This window comes from Salvelinus namaycush, chromosome 16 (assembly GCF_016432855.1).
Source record: "Salvelinus namaycush isolate Seneca chromosome 16, SaNama_1.0, whole genome shotgun sequence".
NCBI lineage: Eukaryota > Metazoa > Chordata > Actinopteri > Salmoniformes > Salmonidae > Salvelinus > Salvelinus namaycush.
The window spans coordinates 42,585,091-42,604,569 of NC_052322.1; the positions used below are offsets into that span (position 1 = coordinate 42,585,091).

The 19,479-nt window shown below is 42.6% G+C and overlaps 1 protein-coding gene across 1 annotated transcript; it reads left to right on the plus strand.

Annotated features, from left to right (window-relative positions):
- Window positions 1-8,198: 8,198 nt before the first annotated feature.
- LOC120060792 (aerolysin-like protein) lies at window positions 8,199-9,443 on the plus strand. The gene is made up of 2 exons (XM_039010214.1): window positions 8,199-8,681; window positions 8,994-9,443. The coding sequence occupies exons 1-2, from the start codon at window positions 8,199-8,201 to the stop codon at window positions 9,441-9,443; spliced, it is 933 nt and encodes a 310-aa protein (XP_038866142.1).
- The last annotated feature ends 10,036 nt before the right edge of the window (window positions 9,444-19,479 follow it).

A 19,479-nucleotide genomic window follows, 5' to 3' on the forward strand; every position in this document is an offset into this window, starting at 1 on the left:
GAGTCTCCCTCCTGTCCGGAGCAGCCGGAGTCTTGCTCCTGTCCGGAGCAGCCTGAGTCTTCCTCCTGTCCGGAGCAGCCAGAGTCTCCCTCCTGTCCGGAGCACCCAGAGTCTCCCGTCAGTCAGGAGCTGCCTGAGCCGCCCGTCAGTCAGGAGCTGCCCGTCACTCCGGCACTGCCGGAGCCGCCTTTCACTCCGGCACTGCCGGAGTCTCCCGTCCATTCGGGGCCCGCTGAAAGGGTCCCCAGTCCGAGGTCGGCGGCGAGGGTCGCCGCTCCAAATGCGCCACATAAGTGGGCCAAGACTATGGTGGAGTGGGGTCCACATCCCGCACCAGAGCCGCCACCGTGGTGAAATGCCCACCCAGACCCTCCCCTATAGGTTCAGGTTTTGTGGCCGGAGTCCGCACCTTTGGGGGGGGGGGGTACTGTCACGTTCTGACCTTAGTTCCTTTTTTATGTCTTTATTTTAGTTGGTCAGGGCGTGAGTTGGGTTGGGCATTCTATGTTGTTTTGTTCTGTTGTTATATTTCTATGTGTTTGGCCTAGTATGGTTCTGAATCAGAGGCAGGTGTCAGTCGTTGTCTCTGATTGGGAGCCATATTTAGGTAGCCTGTTTTCTATTGTGTTTTGTGGGTGGTGTTTCCTGTTTCAGTGTTTGCACCATACAGGACTGTTTCGGTTGTTTGTTCGTGTTTTGTTATTTTTGTTCTGTGTTCATTTTGATTTATTAAAAATCTATTATGGACACTTACCACGCTGCACATTGGTCCGATCCTTGCTACTCCTCCTCAGACGAGGACGAAAGCCGTTACAGCGGGGCTTTGGTGACAAAACGGATGGCACTGTGATAGACTGCATCCAATTTGCTGAGTAGAGTGTTGGAGGCTATTTTGTAAATGACATCGCCGAAGTCAAGGATTGGTAGGATAGTCATGCCGTTACCACCCGGTGAAGACCTGTACAATGTCGCCAAACCATATCCTGGTTTCCATGCACAGGTAGTACAAATACTGTCAGAGGCTGACGCTCTTGTCAATGACATGGAAAGGCATCAGTTGAGAGAATTGTTTAACAAACACAGTGAGATCTGGTCGACAGACTCGCTGGATTGCGGTGTTATGGGCATTCATGTGGTGCGTATTCCTACGCCACCCAGAACATCTCCTACGTTTGTGAGACAATACAAAATTCCGCTCGCAGCATACACAGGGGTACAAGAGATTATCGACTCCCTATTAGCTAAACGGATAATCAAGGAATGTAACAGTACGTACAGTCCTCCCGTGTGGCCTGTTCTGAAACCCACGGGTAAATGGCGTCTTACCGTTGACCATAGACAACTCAACAAACGTGTCATGTTGTCTTGTATGCCAATGACACAGCTTGACCAAGAATTGCCAAAGGTGGCAAACGCCAAGTACTTCTCCACCGTTGTCGTGGCGAACAGTTTCTGGACCATTACAGTCAACCCTCGTGACCAACACAAGTTGGCTTTCTCGTTCTCGAACAAGCTCTTCACATTCAATTGTTGCCCGTTTGCGTATGAGAACTCCCCCTCAGAGTTCAACATCTTCCTGCACAAGGCAATGCCAGATGCAGCGTCCAGGGGGACGATAATCTATGTGGACGATGTTCTCATGAGAAGTGAGACTTGTTCACATCACCTCAACAAGATGGACCATGTTCTTACCCAACCGACAACATCCAGTGAAGCTGGAGTGCACCAAATTCAAATGACAAAATTGTAATATTAAACATTCATGAACATACAAGTGCCTACATCATTTAAAAGCTTAACTTCTTGTTAATCCAACCGCATTGTCAGATTTCAAAAAGGCTTCCCGGCGAAAGCATACCATGCGATTGTCTGAGGACAGCGCCCAGCATAGAAAAGCATTAAAAACAATTTCCAAACCAGCAGAGGGGTCTCAAAAGTCAGAAATAGCGATAAAATAAATCCCTTACCTTTGAAGTTCTTCCTCGGTTTGCAATCCCAAGGGTCTCAGCTACACAACAAATGGTTGTTTTGTTTAATAAAGTCCTTCTTTATATCCAAAAAAAGTCAGTTTAGTTGCCGCGTTTGATTCAGTAATCCACCCGTTCCACTAGTTCAACATGCATACAAAGGAATCCCAAAAGTTACCAATAAACTTTGTCCAAACAAGTCAAACAACGTTTCTAATCAATCCTCAGGTACCCTAATATGTAAATAAATTGTACAATTTAAGACGGAATGTAGTATGTTCAATACCGGAGATAAATAACCAGGTGTGCATCCTCATCCACGCGCGCCACAAGACTACAGTCAAAATGAGAGCCACCTTGAAAAACTACAACTACTAAATCATTTTTCAAAAAACAAGCCTGAAACCCTTTCTAAAGACTGTTGACATCTAGTGGAAGCCATAGGAACTGCAATATGGGAGCTATGTATTTGTATATCCCACAGACAGGTGTTGAAATGGACAGTGACCTAAAAAAACAATTCTGGATGATTTTCCTTGGGTTTTTGCCTGCAATATCAGTTCTGTTATACTCACAGACATAGAGTGTTAGAAACTCCAGAGTGTTTTCTATCCAATGCTACCAATTATATGCATATCCTAGCCTCTGGGCCTGAGTAACAGGCAGTTTACTTTGAGCACGTAATTTATCCGAACTTCCGAACACTGCCCCCTAGCCCTAAGAGGTTTTTAAGTCAATCCTTTGTAGAGGCTCCTTTGGCGGTGATTACAGCTGTCTTTCTGGGTAAGTCTCTAAGAGCTTAGCACACCTGGATTGTACAATATTTGCCCATTATTTTTTAAACATTCTTCAAGCCCTGTTAAGTTGATTGTTGATCATTGCTAGACATCCATTTTCAAGTCTTGCCATTTATCTTTAAGCTGTGACATTCAATGTCGTCATGGTAAGCAACTCCAGTGTATATTTGGCCTTGTGTTTTAGGTTATTGTCCTCCTGAAAGGTGAATTAATCTCCCAGTGTCTGTTTGAAAGCAGACTAAACCAGGTTTTCCTCTAGGATTTTGCCTGTGCTTATAGCTGTATTCCGTTTATTTTTTATGCTGAAAAACTCCCTAGTCCTTGCCGATGACAAGCATACACATAACATGATGCAACCACCACTATGATTGAAAATAGGAAGAGGGATATCAGTGATGTGTTGTGTTGGATTTGACCCAAACATAACACTTTGTAATCAGGACAAAACGTTCATTTCTTTGCCACATTTTTTGCAGTATCACTTTAATGCCTTGTTGCAAACATGATGTATGTTTTGGAATATTAGTATTCTGTACAGGCTTCCTTCTTTTCACTCTGTCATTTATTTTTGTATTGTGGAGTAACTACAATGTTGTTGATCCATCCTCAGTGTTCTCCCATGACAGACATTAAACTCTTTAACTGTTTTAAAGTCCCCGTTAGCCTCATGGTGAAATCCCTGAGGAGTTTCCTTGAGTTAGGAAGGACGCCTGTAACTTTGTAGTGACTGTGGTGTATTGATACACCATCCAAAGCTCAAAGGGATATTCAGCGTCTGCTTTATTTTTTATTTTTTACACATCTACCAATCAGGGTCCTTCTTTGAGAGGCATTAGAAAACCTCCCTGGTCATTATGGTTGAATCTGTGCTTGAAATTCACTACTCCCCAAATACAGGTGTGCCAGGCTTTTGGCGTCATACCCAAGAAGACTCGAGGCTGTAATCGCTTCCAAAGGTGCTTCAACAAAGTACTGAGTAAAGGGTCTGTAAATGTGATGTTTCATTTTTACATTTTTAATACATTCGGGTTAGGGTTACATTTCTAAAAACCTGTTTTTATTTCGTCATTATAGGTGTTGTGTGTAGATTGATGAGGGGGGAAAAACAATTTAATCCATTTTAGAATAAGGCTTTAACGTAACAAAATGTGGTTAAAAGTGAAGGGTCTGAATACTTTCTGAATGCACTGTATATAGTGTATGAACAACACTGCTAAGACTATCAGGTGCCTCACGGAGAATGTCATCTATCGGTGTGTTGTTGCTGTTAGGACTCAGACACAAAGGACACAGCACACCAAGAATTGGTCTAGGAGTCATATTGGGATATTGTTTCAGTCTCTCATGGTTTTTTCTCACTCACAGTGTTCTCAGTGTTCTCAGTGTTCTCAGAGTTCACAGTGTTCTCAGTGTTCTCAGAGTTCTCAGTGTTCAGTGTTCTCAGTGTTCTCAGTGTTCAGTGTTCTCAGTGTTCTCAGTGTTATCAGTGTTCTCAGAGTTCACAGTGTTCTCAGTGTTCTCAGAGTTCACAGTGTTCTCAGTGTTCTCAGAGTTCTCAGTGTTCTCAGTGTTCAGTGTTCTCAGTGTTCACAGAGTTCTCAGTGTTCAGTGTTCTCAGTGTTCTCAGTGTTCACAGTGTTCTCAGTGCTCTCAGAGTTCTCAGTGTTCACAGTGCTCTCAGTGGTCTCAGAGTTCAGTGTTCTCAGTGTTCAGTGTTCTCAGTGTTCAGTGTTCTCAGAGTTATCAGTGTTCTTAGAGTTCTCAGAGTTTTGAGAGCTCTCAGTGTTCACACTGTTGTCAGTGTTGTCAATGTTCTCAGTCTTGTCAATGTTCTAAGTGTTGTCAACGTTCTCCGCGTTCTCAAAGTTCTCAGGACTGACTACTTATATACTGGCAATTTCAGGCCTACATGGAAATATCTGTTTATACTTCAATCTACATGGGGCAACAATTTCAAACTGGTTGCATCACCACTTGGTTTGGCAACTGCTCGGCATCTGACCGCAAGGGAGCACAGAGGGTACTGCGTATGGCCCAGTACATCTCTGAGGCCGAGATTCCTGCCATCCAGGACCTATATACTAGGCTGTGTCAAAGGAAGGCCCAAAAAATTGTCAAAGACGCCAGCCACCCAAAACATAGACTGTTCTCTCTGCTTCCACATGGAACGCTGTACCGAAGCGTGAAGTCTGGGACCAAAAGGCTCCTTAACAGCTTTTAACCCCAAGCCATAAGACTGCTGAACAGTTTATACAATGGCTAGAATGAATATTTGCACTGACACCCTTACTTTATTTGTATTTATTCTTATTTTTTACACTGACTCTCTAGTACAGGCTAGATGTACACTCAGTGAACTCTAAACACACACTCACACGCACTACTGTACTCACACAAACACACACACACACACACACACACACACACACACACACACACACACACACACACACACACACACACACACACACACACACACACACACACACACACACACACACACACACACACACACACACACACACACACACATACATTCCTTCACACTCTTCACATACACTGTTGGTACTCGCTGTTATCTATGAATAATCACTTTACCCCTACCTACCTCCAGTTAACTGATAATAAATCATGTTTCATTTAATACGGACTTCAGGTGACCCTGGTGTTGAATTTCCACCACACACAGTTGTCATGATTAGCACAATAAAATGTGTTAATCAGGTTGAAGGAAATGCCACTGGTACAATTCACTGCTATGTCTTCAGTATAAGACATTTTCCACCACATGGACGCACCTTGCCTATGGAATAGCTTATAGACTAAACTTAAACTTGAGACTCTTGTCCCCCTTGCCCATTTTAAATATTTATTGGAGAATTTTTATTTTTGTATTGCTTGTAACTGTTTCATGTAATGCAAGTTCTTGTGCTGTTAGGGGAATAACCTGCGTGTAAATGTAATCTGTTGCTGTATTTTTTTGTAATATCTGTGATTGTTTTGTTTGTCTTGTTTAGTTTAGTTTTTTAATCATTGTACCTAAACTGTATGTGTAAACATGTATACGCAGGGCCCAGCTGTAAAAGAGACCTTGGTCTCAGTCTGTGTTCCTTGTTGAAATAAAGGTATGATAATAATACACTTATAGGATGTTTTGATGAACAAAACTACAGTCTTAGAAAAATGGATTCCAAAACGGTTATCGGGCTCTCCCAATAGGAGAACCATTTTTGGTTCCAAGTAGAACCCTTTGTGGTCGCAGATAGAACTATTTGGGGTTACTTGTAGAACTCTCTGTGTAAAGGGTTCTACATGGAACTCAAAAGGGTTCTAAATGGAACCAAACGTGTTCTACCTGGATCCAAAAAGGGTTCTTCAAAGGGTTCTCCTATAGGCACAGCTAAAGAACCATTTTAGGTTCTAGATAGAACCTTTCTTTCTAAGAGTGTATAGTATGAGTAGAGAAAGCTGTTGTTGCATATTAGTGAACATGTTTAGGGTAGTGACTGGAAACCACCGATATGCTCTCTTGCTCAAAGAGCAAGAAGAGGAAGTGGTGCCAAGAGTAGTTGAAACTGTTGATACATATTTGTCATGATTAGCACAATACAATGTCTTAATCAGGGTCAAAGGGTTTGTGTCAATTTAATAGAAAACTACTGACGCACATCATTGCATGGACGTGGGAGCAGTTTTGCTGCTTTATGAAAGAGTGCTTCTCCACTCCAGAGACACGTATTCCGCTGTTGCGTCTTTGGTGTTAAACAATTGAACTTCACTCTGAGTCTTGACTCTTAAACAGGTTTATTGCATATTGAATCAGACGTATCAGTTTACTTCAATTACTATCTTCTATAGCCATCCTTAACACTGAGGCCTGCATATTGTTGTATGTAATTACACAATGTCCCTAAATAACTCATCTTACTATATGAGGAAATATTTCAGAGCTACATTTTTATTTTGACCAAATAATGAACAAAACATACATATATATATATTTTTTGCTTCCTATATTCTGAAACAGTTGCTTAATCAGTTATAAAGTCTAGTTAATCAAGCATGGTATGGGTTTGTTGTTCCCCACGATGGAATTGGGGAGGGGACTACGGATCTGTCTCTGTCCGTCCGTCCGTATGTTTGCTTGTAAGTTAGTAAAACAAGATATCTCAGACAGCACTGGTAAGATTTTGACAAAGCTTGGGTGAATGATTCGTCTTGCCATAGAGATCCAACATTTACAAAATTACACTGATTGCTCCAAGGTGGGAGTTATGGTAATTAACTACAATTTGTTAGTAACACACAATAAGTCAATTGGCCCAGGAGGCGGTGCATCATTTCGTGGGGGACGACATGTTTACTGTTGCCTTGTTTTTACATGGTTGACTTCAGCCTCCTATTGTTCTGTTTTGAATTCAAAAGTATGATGTTAGTATGATGTTTAATGTGAGGTGAGTAGACTGTTGAGTGTAGTGCTTACATCAAGCTGTCTCTTCATCTTCAATACTGTTACGTTCCCCAGTTTTTGAGTTGTGGGTTTGTGTATATGTATATTTCAGGAAATGGCTTCCTGGATTCCCCCAAGCAGCTGATTGGTCAGCCCCAGTGCAGATTGGAGCTCTGATCCCGCCCTCTCGTTAGGGGATACAGCTGTCGGCAATTACAAACTCCTTCTGCAGCTTTATAAGCCAGTGTTCCTTTGTTAGGCAGAGAGAGCTTCTTTGATGTCCTGTGTTGCTCAGGGAGAGCTTCTTGGTATGTCTTGTATATTGTAAAGTATTTTGTAGCTGGTACTGCAGACGTATGCTTAAGGACTGTTTTTGATCATTCAAATTGTTCACTTTACTTTATTATTCATTCATGTTTTAGGTGTTACTTGACTAAATCTGAGGGTTAGTTTTTTTAATTGGACAGGTACTTTAAAAGTTTGACAGACCCTGTTCTATATTAGACAGTGTCATAATATATTAATGCATACCTGTGAATACTCTAGCCTGTGTTAATGAATATGGTTATATATTAATTAATAAAATGCCATCTTTATTCTTTCAGATATTTCAAAGCGGTAAGGTGAGTTCCAACTCACATTCTGACGTGGAATCTGTAACATTCATATTCATCATGATTCTTTGTAATTATAGCAACATCAGAATTAACTTTAGAAGTGCATAGAGACGTGCTCACTTACACAACAATGTTTCATTACATATAAGTCACCAAGTTGATCAGGAAGTAGAGTGGTGAGGTGCTGGGAGTAGGAGAGGGACTCTGTGGTGTTGATCAGGAAGAAACAGCAGGAGGTAGAGTGGTGAGGTGCTGGGAGTAGGAGAGAGACTCTGTGGCTTTGAACATCTGAATCAGTTCCTTTGAGTTGGAGGCTTCTTAAATTGATCTGTACAAATTTGTATTTCAGGTTACGTGACGTGCACACATGGCAACCACACTGCATTTGATCGGTGGTGGAGGAGGCACTTCCTTTGAATTCCACGGCATGGACAACGGTGCCACCCTCAAGAAGATCGGAGTGGCGGTGGAAGGCTCGCAGGTCAAAGCTGTGCGGGCAGAGCTGACCGACGGGAAAGTAGCGACTTTTGGAGATGCGAACACTTTCAATGAGTTTGAGTTCAACCTCGGGGAGCGCATCACCAAGCTGTCTCTGTGGGGTAACGGCGCCGGCACACGTCTGGGTGCCATCAAGTTCATGACGAGTCAGAACCGTCAATTCTTTGAAAAAATGACCAGCTGGGAATTGAAGACTGAGTACACCATAGATGTGGGGTCCGGAATCTGCCTGGGGCTGCAGGGCAGGTCTGGCTCGGACATCGACTGCATGGGCTTCCTCTTCATCAAAACCATCAAGTCGTCCGTAATGACTGACATGGAGTATCCCACCCTGTCCCTCTTCAAACCCCAGGTGTGTGTATACACGGCTCAGGAATACTCTACCGATGCTTTAACATGAAGGGGGCTGTCCACTTTAAAACATGTAATCCAATATGGGGGTCGACATTCATCAGGCATCTCATTTCTAGGACAGTCATGCCTTATGTTTAATTGGCCTTGGTCAGTAAAATAGCATCAACACCTTTTTTTAAATGTTTTTTTACCTTTACTCATACGCATCAGTCCACGATAGCAAGCACACCTGTTATTGTTGGCTTTCTAAAAATCTATATCCATTATTAAATTGTCTGTCTTGTTTGAACAACTAATCTTTTGATTTTAGGTGACCCCAGAAAATGTGAAATCCGTGTCTCACCAGAACGACACCTCCTTGGTTCTAGAAAAGTCCATTACATACAGCAAGACCCTGACCAAGACTTCCTCCTGGTCCGTCAGCAACAAAATGGAGTCAACCTTGAATGTGTCGGTCAAAGCGGGGATCCCAGATCTGGTCGAGGTGACATCAGGGTTCAGCTTGACCGTGGGAGTGGAGCAATTCACCAGCCTGCAGAAGACAGAGATCATAACAGAATCGGGTACCATCACCGTGAAGATCCCGCCAGGGAAGACCATAGATGTTGAGATCACAATGGGGAAAGCAAATATCGACCTCGACTACAGGGCCACAGTAAAAGTCACCTGCATGAATGGCAGTCAGCTGGTCTTCCCATCCAACGGCATCTACACTGGTGTGACTTACAGTTCAGTGAGGATGTCCACAAAGGAGAGATGAGTCAAGTGTGTGACTTTATGAATAAAAAGTGCAGTGATAGAAATTGAGACCATTACTGATTCTGTGTGCCTTTTCTGTTATTATGATCATCTTTGAGTGATTCTAATTGAACCCAGTTCTTTGTCTCAGAGGGTACAACAATAGGTGGGTCTTTCCTACAATCTGGTGCCTTTTGTGTCCATTGACATGTTAATAACACATTTTGTGTGAATTATTGAACAACATTAATTTAAAATTGTTTTATATGGTTAGACCGCCATTTACCATAAAAATAATTATGTAACGATAACTTGATTTCACAAAATTGTTCTTGTATGTTTGCCATTTCTCCAGTATAGTTTTGACTTCCATCGGACATTTCATAACATTCGCAAATATTGTAATTATCATTACATAGGAGTAATCAAACATTCTTTATGCTTAACACATGCAGTCACACATGTGCACATTAATGCTACACCCACCAAATCTGTTAACACTCATATAATGAACAATTTAAACACTTTCCCCCATAACTCAAGATGTAAATATTGGACTATTCATTGTGTAGGATACAAGCAGCATCTCAGCTGCATATCAGTTACAACTACAAGCATTTTTGTTGAAATTCTAGTAACTATGGGGCAGCAGTTAGCCTGTGTTGGGCCATTAACCGAAAGGTTACTAGATCAAATCCCAGAGATGACAACGTATAAATCTGTTCTGCACCTGAACAAGGCAGTTAACCCACTGTTCCTAGGCCGTCATTGTCGATAACAATTTGTTCTTAACTGATTTGCCTAGTTAAATGAAGGTCAAATTTTAAAAGACGATTTGGAACTATCCAAATAAAGTGAAACAAGTTGAGCATCTACCGACTCAACTGATGAGCATGTTCAGTGCATTTACTAACACAAACTCTGTAGTTATTCAGTGGGACTATCTAAATTATTTTATTTAACCTTTAACTAGGCAAGTCAGTTAAGAAAAATATTCTTATTTACAATGACGGCCTACCAAAACGCCTCCTGCGGGGATGGGGGCTGGGATTACAAATATAAATTATATTAAAATATAGAACAAAATAGACATTACGAAGCAGCCACAACTGTCAGTAAGAGTGTCCATGATTGAGTCTTTGAAGAGATTGAGATAAATAACATGAAAGACTTTAAATTAATATTCATTAATCACTAAACATGCAAATCTTGGAATTAATTAAATTACCTTTTGATGCTGGAGCACCTGGGGGAAAAATACTGAACAATAATATATATCACCATGTAAAGTGTTGGTCCCACTGCATCACCTGGGGGAATACACTGAACAATAATATAAATCACCATGTAAAGTGTTGGTCCCACTGCATCACCTGGGGGAATACACTGAACAATAATATAAATCACCATGTAAAGTGTTGGTCCCACTGCATCACCTGGGGGAATACACTGAACACTACTATATATCACCATGTAAAGTGTTGGTCCCACTGCAGCACCTGGGGGAATACACTGAACACTAATATATATCACCATGTAAAGTGTTGGTCCCACTGCAGCACCTGGGGGAATACACTGAACAATAATATAAATCACCATGTAAAGTGTTGGTCCCACTGCAGCACCTGGGGGAATACACTGAACAATAATATAAATCACCATGTAAAGTGTTGGTCCCACTGCAGCACCTGGGGGAATACACTGAACACTAATATATATCACCATGTAAAGTGTTGGTCCCACTGCAGCACCTGGGGGAAAACACTGAACAATAATATAAATCACCATGTAAAGTGTTGGTCCCACTGCAGCACCTGGGGGAATACACTGAACAATAATATATATCACCATGTAAAGTGTTGGTCCCACTGCATCACCTGAGGGAATACACTGAACAATAATATAAATCACCATGTAAAGTGTTGGTCCCACTGCAGCACCTGGGGGAATACACTGAACAATAATATATATCACCATGTAAAGTGTTGGTCCCACTGCAGCACCTGGGGGAATACACTGAACAATAATATAAATCACCATGTAAAGTGTTGGTCCCACTGCATCACCTGGGGGAATACACTGAACAATAATATAAATCACCATGTAAAGTGTTGGTCCCACTGCAGCACCTGGGGGAATACACTGAACAATAATATAAATCACCATGTAAAGTGTTGGTCCCACTGCATCACCTGGGGGAATACACTGAACAATAATATAAATCACCATGTAAAGTGTTGGTCCCACTGCAGCACCTGGGGGAATACACTGAACAATAATATAAATCACCATGTAAAGTGTTGGTCCCACTGCAGCACCTGGGGGAATACACTGAACAATAATATAAATCACCATGTAAAGTGTTGGTCCCACTGCAGCACCTGGGGGAATACACTGAACAATAATATATATCACCATGTAAAGTGTTGGTCCCACTGCATCACCTGGGGGAATACACTGAACAATAATATAAATCACCATGTAAAGTGTTGGTCCCACTGCAGCACCTGGGGGAATACACTGAACAATAATATAAATCACCATGTAAAGTGTTGGTCCCACTGCAGCACCTGGGGGAATACACTGAACAATAATATAAATCACCATGTAAAGTGTTGGTCCCACTGCAGCACCTGGGGGAATACACTGAACAATAATATAAATCACCATGTAAAGTGTTGGTCCCACTGCAGCACCTGGGGGAATACACTGAACAATAATATAAATCACCATGTAAAGTGTTGGTCCCATGTTTAATGACCTGAAATAAAACATCCCCAAAAAGTATTTCTCTCAAATGTCGCTGTTATGCATTTTCCCTTTGCCAAGATAATCCATCCACCTGACAGGTGTGACATATCAAGAAGCTGATTAAACAGCATGATCATTACACATGTGGACCTTGTGCTGGGGACAATCAATGGCCACTCTAAAATGTGCAGGATACAATGCCACAGATATATGAAGTTGAGGAAGAGTGCCATTTCACATGCTGAACGCAGGAATGTTCACGAGAGCTGTTGCCGGGGAATTTAAATAGTACAGCTCTGGCTTTAGAATCCTAGCTTCTCTGTCTTCAAGGAGGTGTGATTGTAAAAGATAAGGAACACAGAGGATGGTACCGCCCCTATTGCTGTTATCAGTAACAGAGACATTAGCTACGCCCTGATCAACCTATACTCCTGTGATCAATCATGAAGAACCGATAGAGCAGATAGATGACAGGAGAGAGGGGGGGATGATGGAGGAAGAGAACCAAGTGTTAATTCTTAAACATGATCACTTTGTAATAGTACTTTTAATCAACAAATGCATAAATGGAAAGAGTAGAGCTGTAAACAAAAGGTTTGCCACAAAACTAAACCAAATGAATCGGCATGCCTCATACATTTATTTTCCTTTTCACGGTTGAACAACAATAGAAAAAGCAGAGAACTTTGCTACAATGATCAAAGGTCTTCCACTGTAAACAGTTTTAATCAGTGACTCATTGGGCCTTGTTAACATTAGAGATCAAGTATGTGACAACGATATTCAATGAAACATAGATGAAAGGAAAAGCATGAGTAAAATGTCATTTAAGTGCAGCTACATGAGGATATAACCTACATACAAATAGGCTACACATCATGTGGGCTACGAAAGACCTATGAAGTGTGACAACGCCATCTAGTGGTCACGGAGCTACATCCACTAAGTAGAAACACTATGAGTGAATAATTGTTGTGAAACCATAGCAACGACCCAACATATTCTAAATGAAAGGGTTCTTTGTTTAAGGTCAGCAGGGAGTCGGCTACTACAGTACTATCATTTGACCTATCTGAGGAAAAAGCACACAGATTAACAATTCTATGCAATAAGATTAATGTCCTGTCAAATTATTTCCGGTAGTTGAGTTGTCAATGTATGGAAAAATATATTTGATCGGTACTGTGTAGGCGGCTAGGAATTATGTGAAATATAGCCCATTACCTTTACCCTCTTATAATGATTATCTATTGTCTCTATTGTCTCTACTCTACTGGTCGAAAGCCAGGAGTCTCTATTATAGGGGAACTTCAATGGATGAGAGGAGAGGACTGGTCCTAAAATATACAACTGGAATCATTCCTTCTAATGGCCAGAGCCGTGCTAGTTCAGAGATAAAGGGTTTGTGTGAGAGAGAGAGAATGCTGGAGAGTCTGTATAAACCCCCAAAAACTGTACATCAAACCCTCTAGACCACAGCTTTTATGGCCATGGCCACTACACTTTGCAGAGTGGAAGTAGAGTTGTTTATGGTTTATGTAACAACACGCTGGATTTGGTTGTTATTAACACTGAATTTAATGCCAAGCTGACTGTTTCCCCAACGTTTGGCACCTTGGAGGAATAACTGACATTTATTTCCTCAGTAATCATTTGAACTGTCTTGGTGAGAGGAAGTAGGGTGTTGCTGAGAAGGTTTTAACAGCCTTGTTCAGGGTCAGAAAGACAGGTGTTGATGAAGAAGGTTAAATAGTACAGCTCGAAGGTGTGATTGTAAAAGGTAAGGAACACAGAGGACGGTACCGCCCTTATTGCTATTATTAGTAACAGAGACATTAGCTACGCCCTGATCAACCTATACTCCTGTGATCAATCATGAAGAACAGATAGAGCAGATGGACGATAGGAGAGAGAGGGGGATGATGGAGGAAGAGAGAACCAAGAATGGGGGGGGATGATGAATGATAACAGTTTACGCACGGCTGTGGTCACGGCAGTGGCTGGCTGGGTCGTGTGTGGGTGGGTGAAGGCGTTGGCTGTTGGTAAACCCCAGGTCCGCCACAGGTCTACCACAGGGACCATCTTGTCTGTGCCAATAGATTTGTATGTGTCCCAAATGACACCCTATCACTTATTTAGTGCACTACTTTTGACCCATAAGAGAGAATAGGATGCCATTTGGGACACAACCCCAAATCTATTGGGACGCAACCCCAAATCTATTGGGACGCAACCCCAAATCTATTGGGACGCAACCCCAAATCTATTGGGACGCAACCCCAAATCTATTGGGACGCAACCCCAAATCTATTGGGACACAACCCCAAATCTATTGGCTCAGACAATAGAAAAATTAAGGCAGTTCATAAAATTTTAAAAACATTACGATACATTCACAGATTTCACAACACACTGGGTTCCCTCAGGCCCCTACTCCACCACTACCACATATCTACAGTACAATATCAATGTGTGCGTGTGTGTGTATGCATGTGTCTGTGCCTATGTTTGTGTTACATCACAAGCCCCCGCTGTTCCATAAGGTGTAGTCAGTTCCATGTAGTCATGGCTCTATGTAGTACTGTGCACCTCCCATAGTCTGTTCTGGACTTGGGGACTGTGAAGATACCCCTGGTGGCATTTCTTGTGGGGTATGCATGGGTGTCTGAGCTGTGTGCTAGTCGTTTAAAACAGACAGCTCTGTACCTTCAGCTTGTCAACACCTCTTACAAAAACAAGTAATGAGGAAGTCAATCTCTCTTCCGCTTTGAGCCAGGAGAGATTGACATGCATGTCATTAATGTTAGCTCTCAGTGTATTTTTAAGGGCTAGCCGTTCTGCCCTGTTCTGAGACAACTGCAATTTTCCCAAGTCCCTCTTTGTGGCACCTGACCACAAGACTGAACTGTAGTCCAGGTGATAGTGTTATTAAGAAGTCAGAGCAGCTCTTTATTACGGATCAATATCAATATCAATATATCAATATATCAAATACTGTTGTATCAATATGTTTTGACCATGACAGTTTACAATCCCGGGTTACTCCAAGCAGTTTAGTCTCCTCAACTTGCTCAATTTCCACATTATTCATTACGAGATATAGTTGAGGTTTAGGGTTTAGTGACTGATTTGTCCCAAACACAATGCTTTAGGTTTTAGAAATATTTAGAACTAACTAGAGAGAGCAAACTTAAATTCACACAGGACACCAGATAAGACAGGAGAAATACTCCAGATATAACAGACTGACCCTAGACAGGAAGGGTCGGGAGACACTGTGGCCCCATCCGATGATACCCCCGGACAGGGCCAAACAGGCGGGATATAACCCCACCCACTTTGCCAAAGCACAGAAGCGGTACACCTATTGAGTGTTGCTGCTGTTGTCTCTCTGGCTGCAATTATAGTCATCGCCACTGGAGGGCACTAAGATATCACCCTTCTAAAGAATTCTGAGCATAATTTTCATAATACCACCTCATTGAGTGGCACGCAGTGGTCTAAGACACTGCATCTCAGTGCAAGAGGCGTCACTGCAGTACCTGGTTCAAATCCAGGCTGCATCACATCCGGCTGTGATTGGGATCCCATAGGGTGGCGCACAATTAGCCCAGTCGTCCAGTTTTGGCTGGGGTAGGCCGTCATTGTAAATAAGAATCTGTTCTTAACTGACTTGATTGATAAAATTCAAATAGAAAAACAAATGTAATTGCACAGAGAGATAGGAGTAAACTATATTCCAATTGAGTCTGTGTTTAATTGCATGTGTAACAACATTTATTTACTACTTTTGTAAACATCCATTGAGTGTAATACTCTGAGTGATAATGAAAGTTCCGCCATATGAATAAAAGTAATTTCCCTCCCTCTCTGGCTCCTACCTCTTACCTCAGACAGTTACTCAGGACACGGCTGGTTAGACGGGAAATAGAGACAGACAAAATGGAGAGAGAAGAGAGAGACAGAGGAGAGAGAGAGAGAGAGTGAGAGGGGGGAGAGCGAGCGAGAGAGAGACACAGTGAGAGAGAAGGAGAAGAGACAGAGATAAAGAGAGGGAAGTAAAGAGGGAGATGGAGAGAGAGTCAGAGAGAGGGAGACGGAGAGAGAGAGAGAGAGAGAGAGTGAGAGAGAGAGAGTCATAGAGAGGGAGATGGAGAGAGAGAGAGAGTGAGAGTGAGAGAGTGAGAGAGAGAGAAAGAGTGAGTGAGAGAGAGAGAGTCAAAAAGAGAGAGACAGAGTGAGAGAGAGAGAGAGAGAGAGAGAGAGAGACAGCAGGTTAGACACAGCTCTATACAGCTCTTCCATTACTCATCCTCTTACACTGAGGAGGTCCTTCACCCTTTCACTATATAAATAGGACATTGACAACATAACTAAATGGGGGGGGAACAGTTTGCATCCTCGCTCTGACATCAATGCCATGAATAGAGGAGCAATTTGAAGACAGGAGAAAGTCTTGGAAATAGACATTATAAGATGTATTATATTCAATTATTATGTATTATTTATACTATTAACGTGTCCTGGCAACCAATTATAGCCACAGGATGAATATTAGATTCTGTTACGTAAGAAAATAGAGAATATGATCTTTGGGCATTTTAGTTTTCCCTCTTGTCACCAGTCAGTGTGCTTCAATCAAGAAGAGGTGGCAGACAGGGTCAAGTGTTCTGATGTTACATGCCTGCTCTGCTAGCTAGCGCACATACACACACACACACACACACACACACACACACACACACACACACACACACACACACACACACACACACACACACACACACACACACACACACACACACACACACACACACACAGAGGGTTCTGTTACATGCCTGCTCTGTGTTTGTCAGACAGGCTCTGTCTTTTAGAGACATTTTTGACTAGTTTCAGGAAACTAGACGTATGTCACACATCGCTACTTCAGAGGAGAGGCATTTGAATGTAAACATTTGTTTTTTTTATCAAAATGCGTTTTTTTGGGGGGGGGGCAGAAATGTCTTCTGGAACGTGTGACCTTTCATGTGATTTAATAACAAACTTGTATTCCATCCATAAATATGAATAAAATTGTTAAATTACAAGCCTAGTTGGTTTAGCCAGGGGAAAAGCCAGGAACCTTCCCACTAGCCATGATTGGCTGAGATAATGGATGGATTGGACATGCCAGGAGATGAGTTTGGATTGGTCTGTCACGTAGCATGCTCCTGTCTGTACCGTGAGCTGTTCAGTATGTGTTGATAGTCCGTAGCTAGATTCACCAAGGACGTTGCCTCTCCGATAATCACTCTCCCTTGCTTCGGCAAGGGACATTTGTAACTTAAATGTCGCTTGGGAAGGGGACATTTGTACCTTAAATTTATTGTACAAATGCCCAAGCAAGGGAGAGTGATTATCAGAACAATTTCAAAGACTTAACTGAGTTAAAGTTCATATAAGGAAATCAGTCAATTGAAATATATTCATATATATTAGGCCCTAATCTATGGATTTCACATGACTGGGAATACAGATATGCATCTGTTGATCACAAAACCAGTCAGTATCTTGTGTGACCACCACTTGCCTCATGCAGCGCGACACATCTCCTTTGCACAGTTGATCAAATCAAATCAAATGTTATTCGTCACATGCACCAAATACAACAGGTGTAGTGAAATGCTTACAGTATGTACAAGCCCTTAACCAACAATGCAGTTCAAGAAATAGATTTAAGAAAATATTTACGAAAATATTTACTAACTAAAATAAAAAAGTAACACAATAAAATAACACTACCGAGGCTATATACAGAGGGTACCGGTACCGAGTCAATGTGTGGGGGTACAGGTTAGTCGAGGTAATTTGTACTTTGGTAGGGGTGAAGTGATGATAAACAGTAAGTAGCAGCATGGGGAGGGGGGTGTCATTGTAAATAGTCCGGGTGGCCATTTTATTAATTGTTCAGCAGTCTTATGGCTTGGGGGTAGAAGCTGTTAAGAAGCCTTTTGGACCTAGACTTGGCGCTCCGGTACCGCTTGCCGTGCGGTAGCTGAGAGAGTCTATGACTTGGGTGACTTGAGTCTTTGACATTGTTTTGGGCCTTCCTCTGACACCGCCTAGTGTATAGGTCTTGGATGGCAGGAAGCTTGGCCCCAGTGATGTACTGGGCCGTACGCACTACCCTCTGTAGCGCCTTACAGTCGGATGCCGAACAGTTGCCATACCAGACGGTGATGCAACCGGTCAGGATGCTCTCGACGGTGCAGCTGTATAACTCTTTGAGGATCTGGGAACCCATGCCAAATCTTTTCAGTCTCCTGAGAGGGAAATGGTGTTGTCGTGCCATCTTCACAACTGTCTTGGTGTGTTTGGACCATGTTTGTTTGTTGGTGATGTGGACACCAAGGAACTTGAAACTCTCAACCCACTCCACTACAGCCCCGTCGATGAGAATGGGGGCGTGCTCGGTCCTCCTTTTCCTGTAGTCAACAATCATCTCCTTTGTCTTGCTCACATTGAGGGAGAGGTTGTTGTCCTGGCACCACATTGCTAGGTCTCTGACCTCCTCCCTATAGGCTGTCTCATCTTTGTCGGTGATCAGGCCTACAACTGTTGTGTCATCAGGAAACTTAATGATGGTGTTGGAGTCGTGCTTGGCCATGCAGGCTTGGGTGAACAGGGAGTACAGTAGGGGACTAAGCACACACCCCTGAGGGGCCCCGGTGTTGAGGATCAGCGTGGCAGATGTGTTGTTGCCTACCCTTACCACCTGGGGGAGGCCCGTCAGGAAGTCCAGGATCCAGTTGCAGAGGGAGGTGTTTAGTGCCAGGGTCCTTAGCTTAATGATGAGCTTTGTGGGCACTATGGTGTTGATGTGAGCCATGACCAGACTTTCAAAGCACTTCATGTCTACCGACGTGAGTGCTACGGGGCGGTAGTTATTTAGGCAGGTTACCTTCGCTTTCTTGGGCACAGGGGCTATGGTTGGTCTGCTTGAAACATGTAGGTATTACAGACTCGGTCAGAGAGATGTTGAAAATGTCAGTGAAGATACTTGCCAGGCTGTTGATTGTGGCCTGTGGAATGTTGTCCCACTCTTCAATGGCTGTGCGACGTTGTGTGTGTGTGTGTGTGTGTGTGTGTGTGTGTGTGTGTGTGTGTGTGTGTGTGTGTGTGTGTGTGTGTGTGTGTGTGTGTGTGTGTGTGTGTGTGTGTGTGTGTGTGTGTGTGTGTGTGTGTGTGTGTGTGTGTGTGTGTGTGTGTGTGTCTGCCTGCTTCAGTGAGTACACAGGCCCACATAAAATGTATAGTCTGTTAATCAT

Bases quoted from the DNA above. Each gene is read 5' to 3' on its own strand.
- LOC120060792 (XM_039010214.1), top strand. From the start codon at position 8,199: ATGGCAACCACACTGCATTTGATCGGTGGTGGAGGAGGCACTTCCTTT. The intron at 8,682-8,993 runs GTGTGTGTATAC...TTTTGATTTTAG, and splicing joins TGTCCCTCTTCAAACCCCAG to GTGACCCCAGAAAATGTGAA.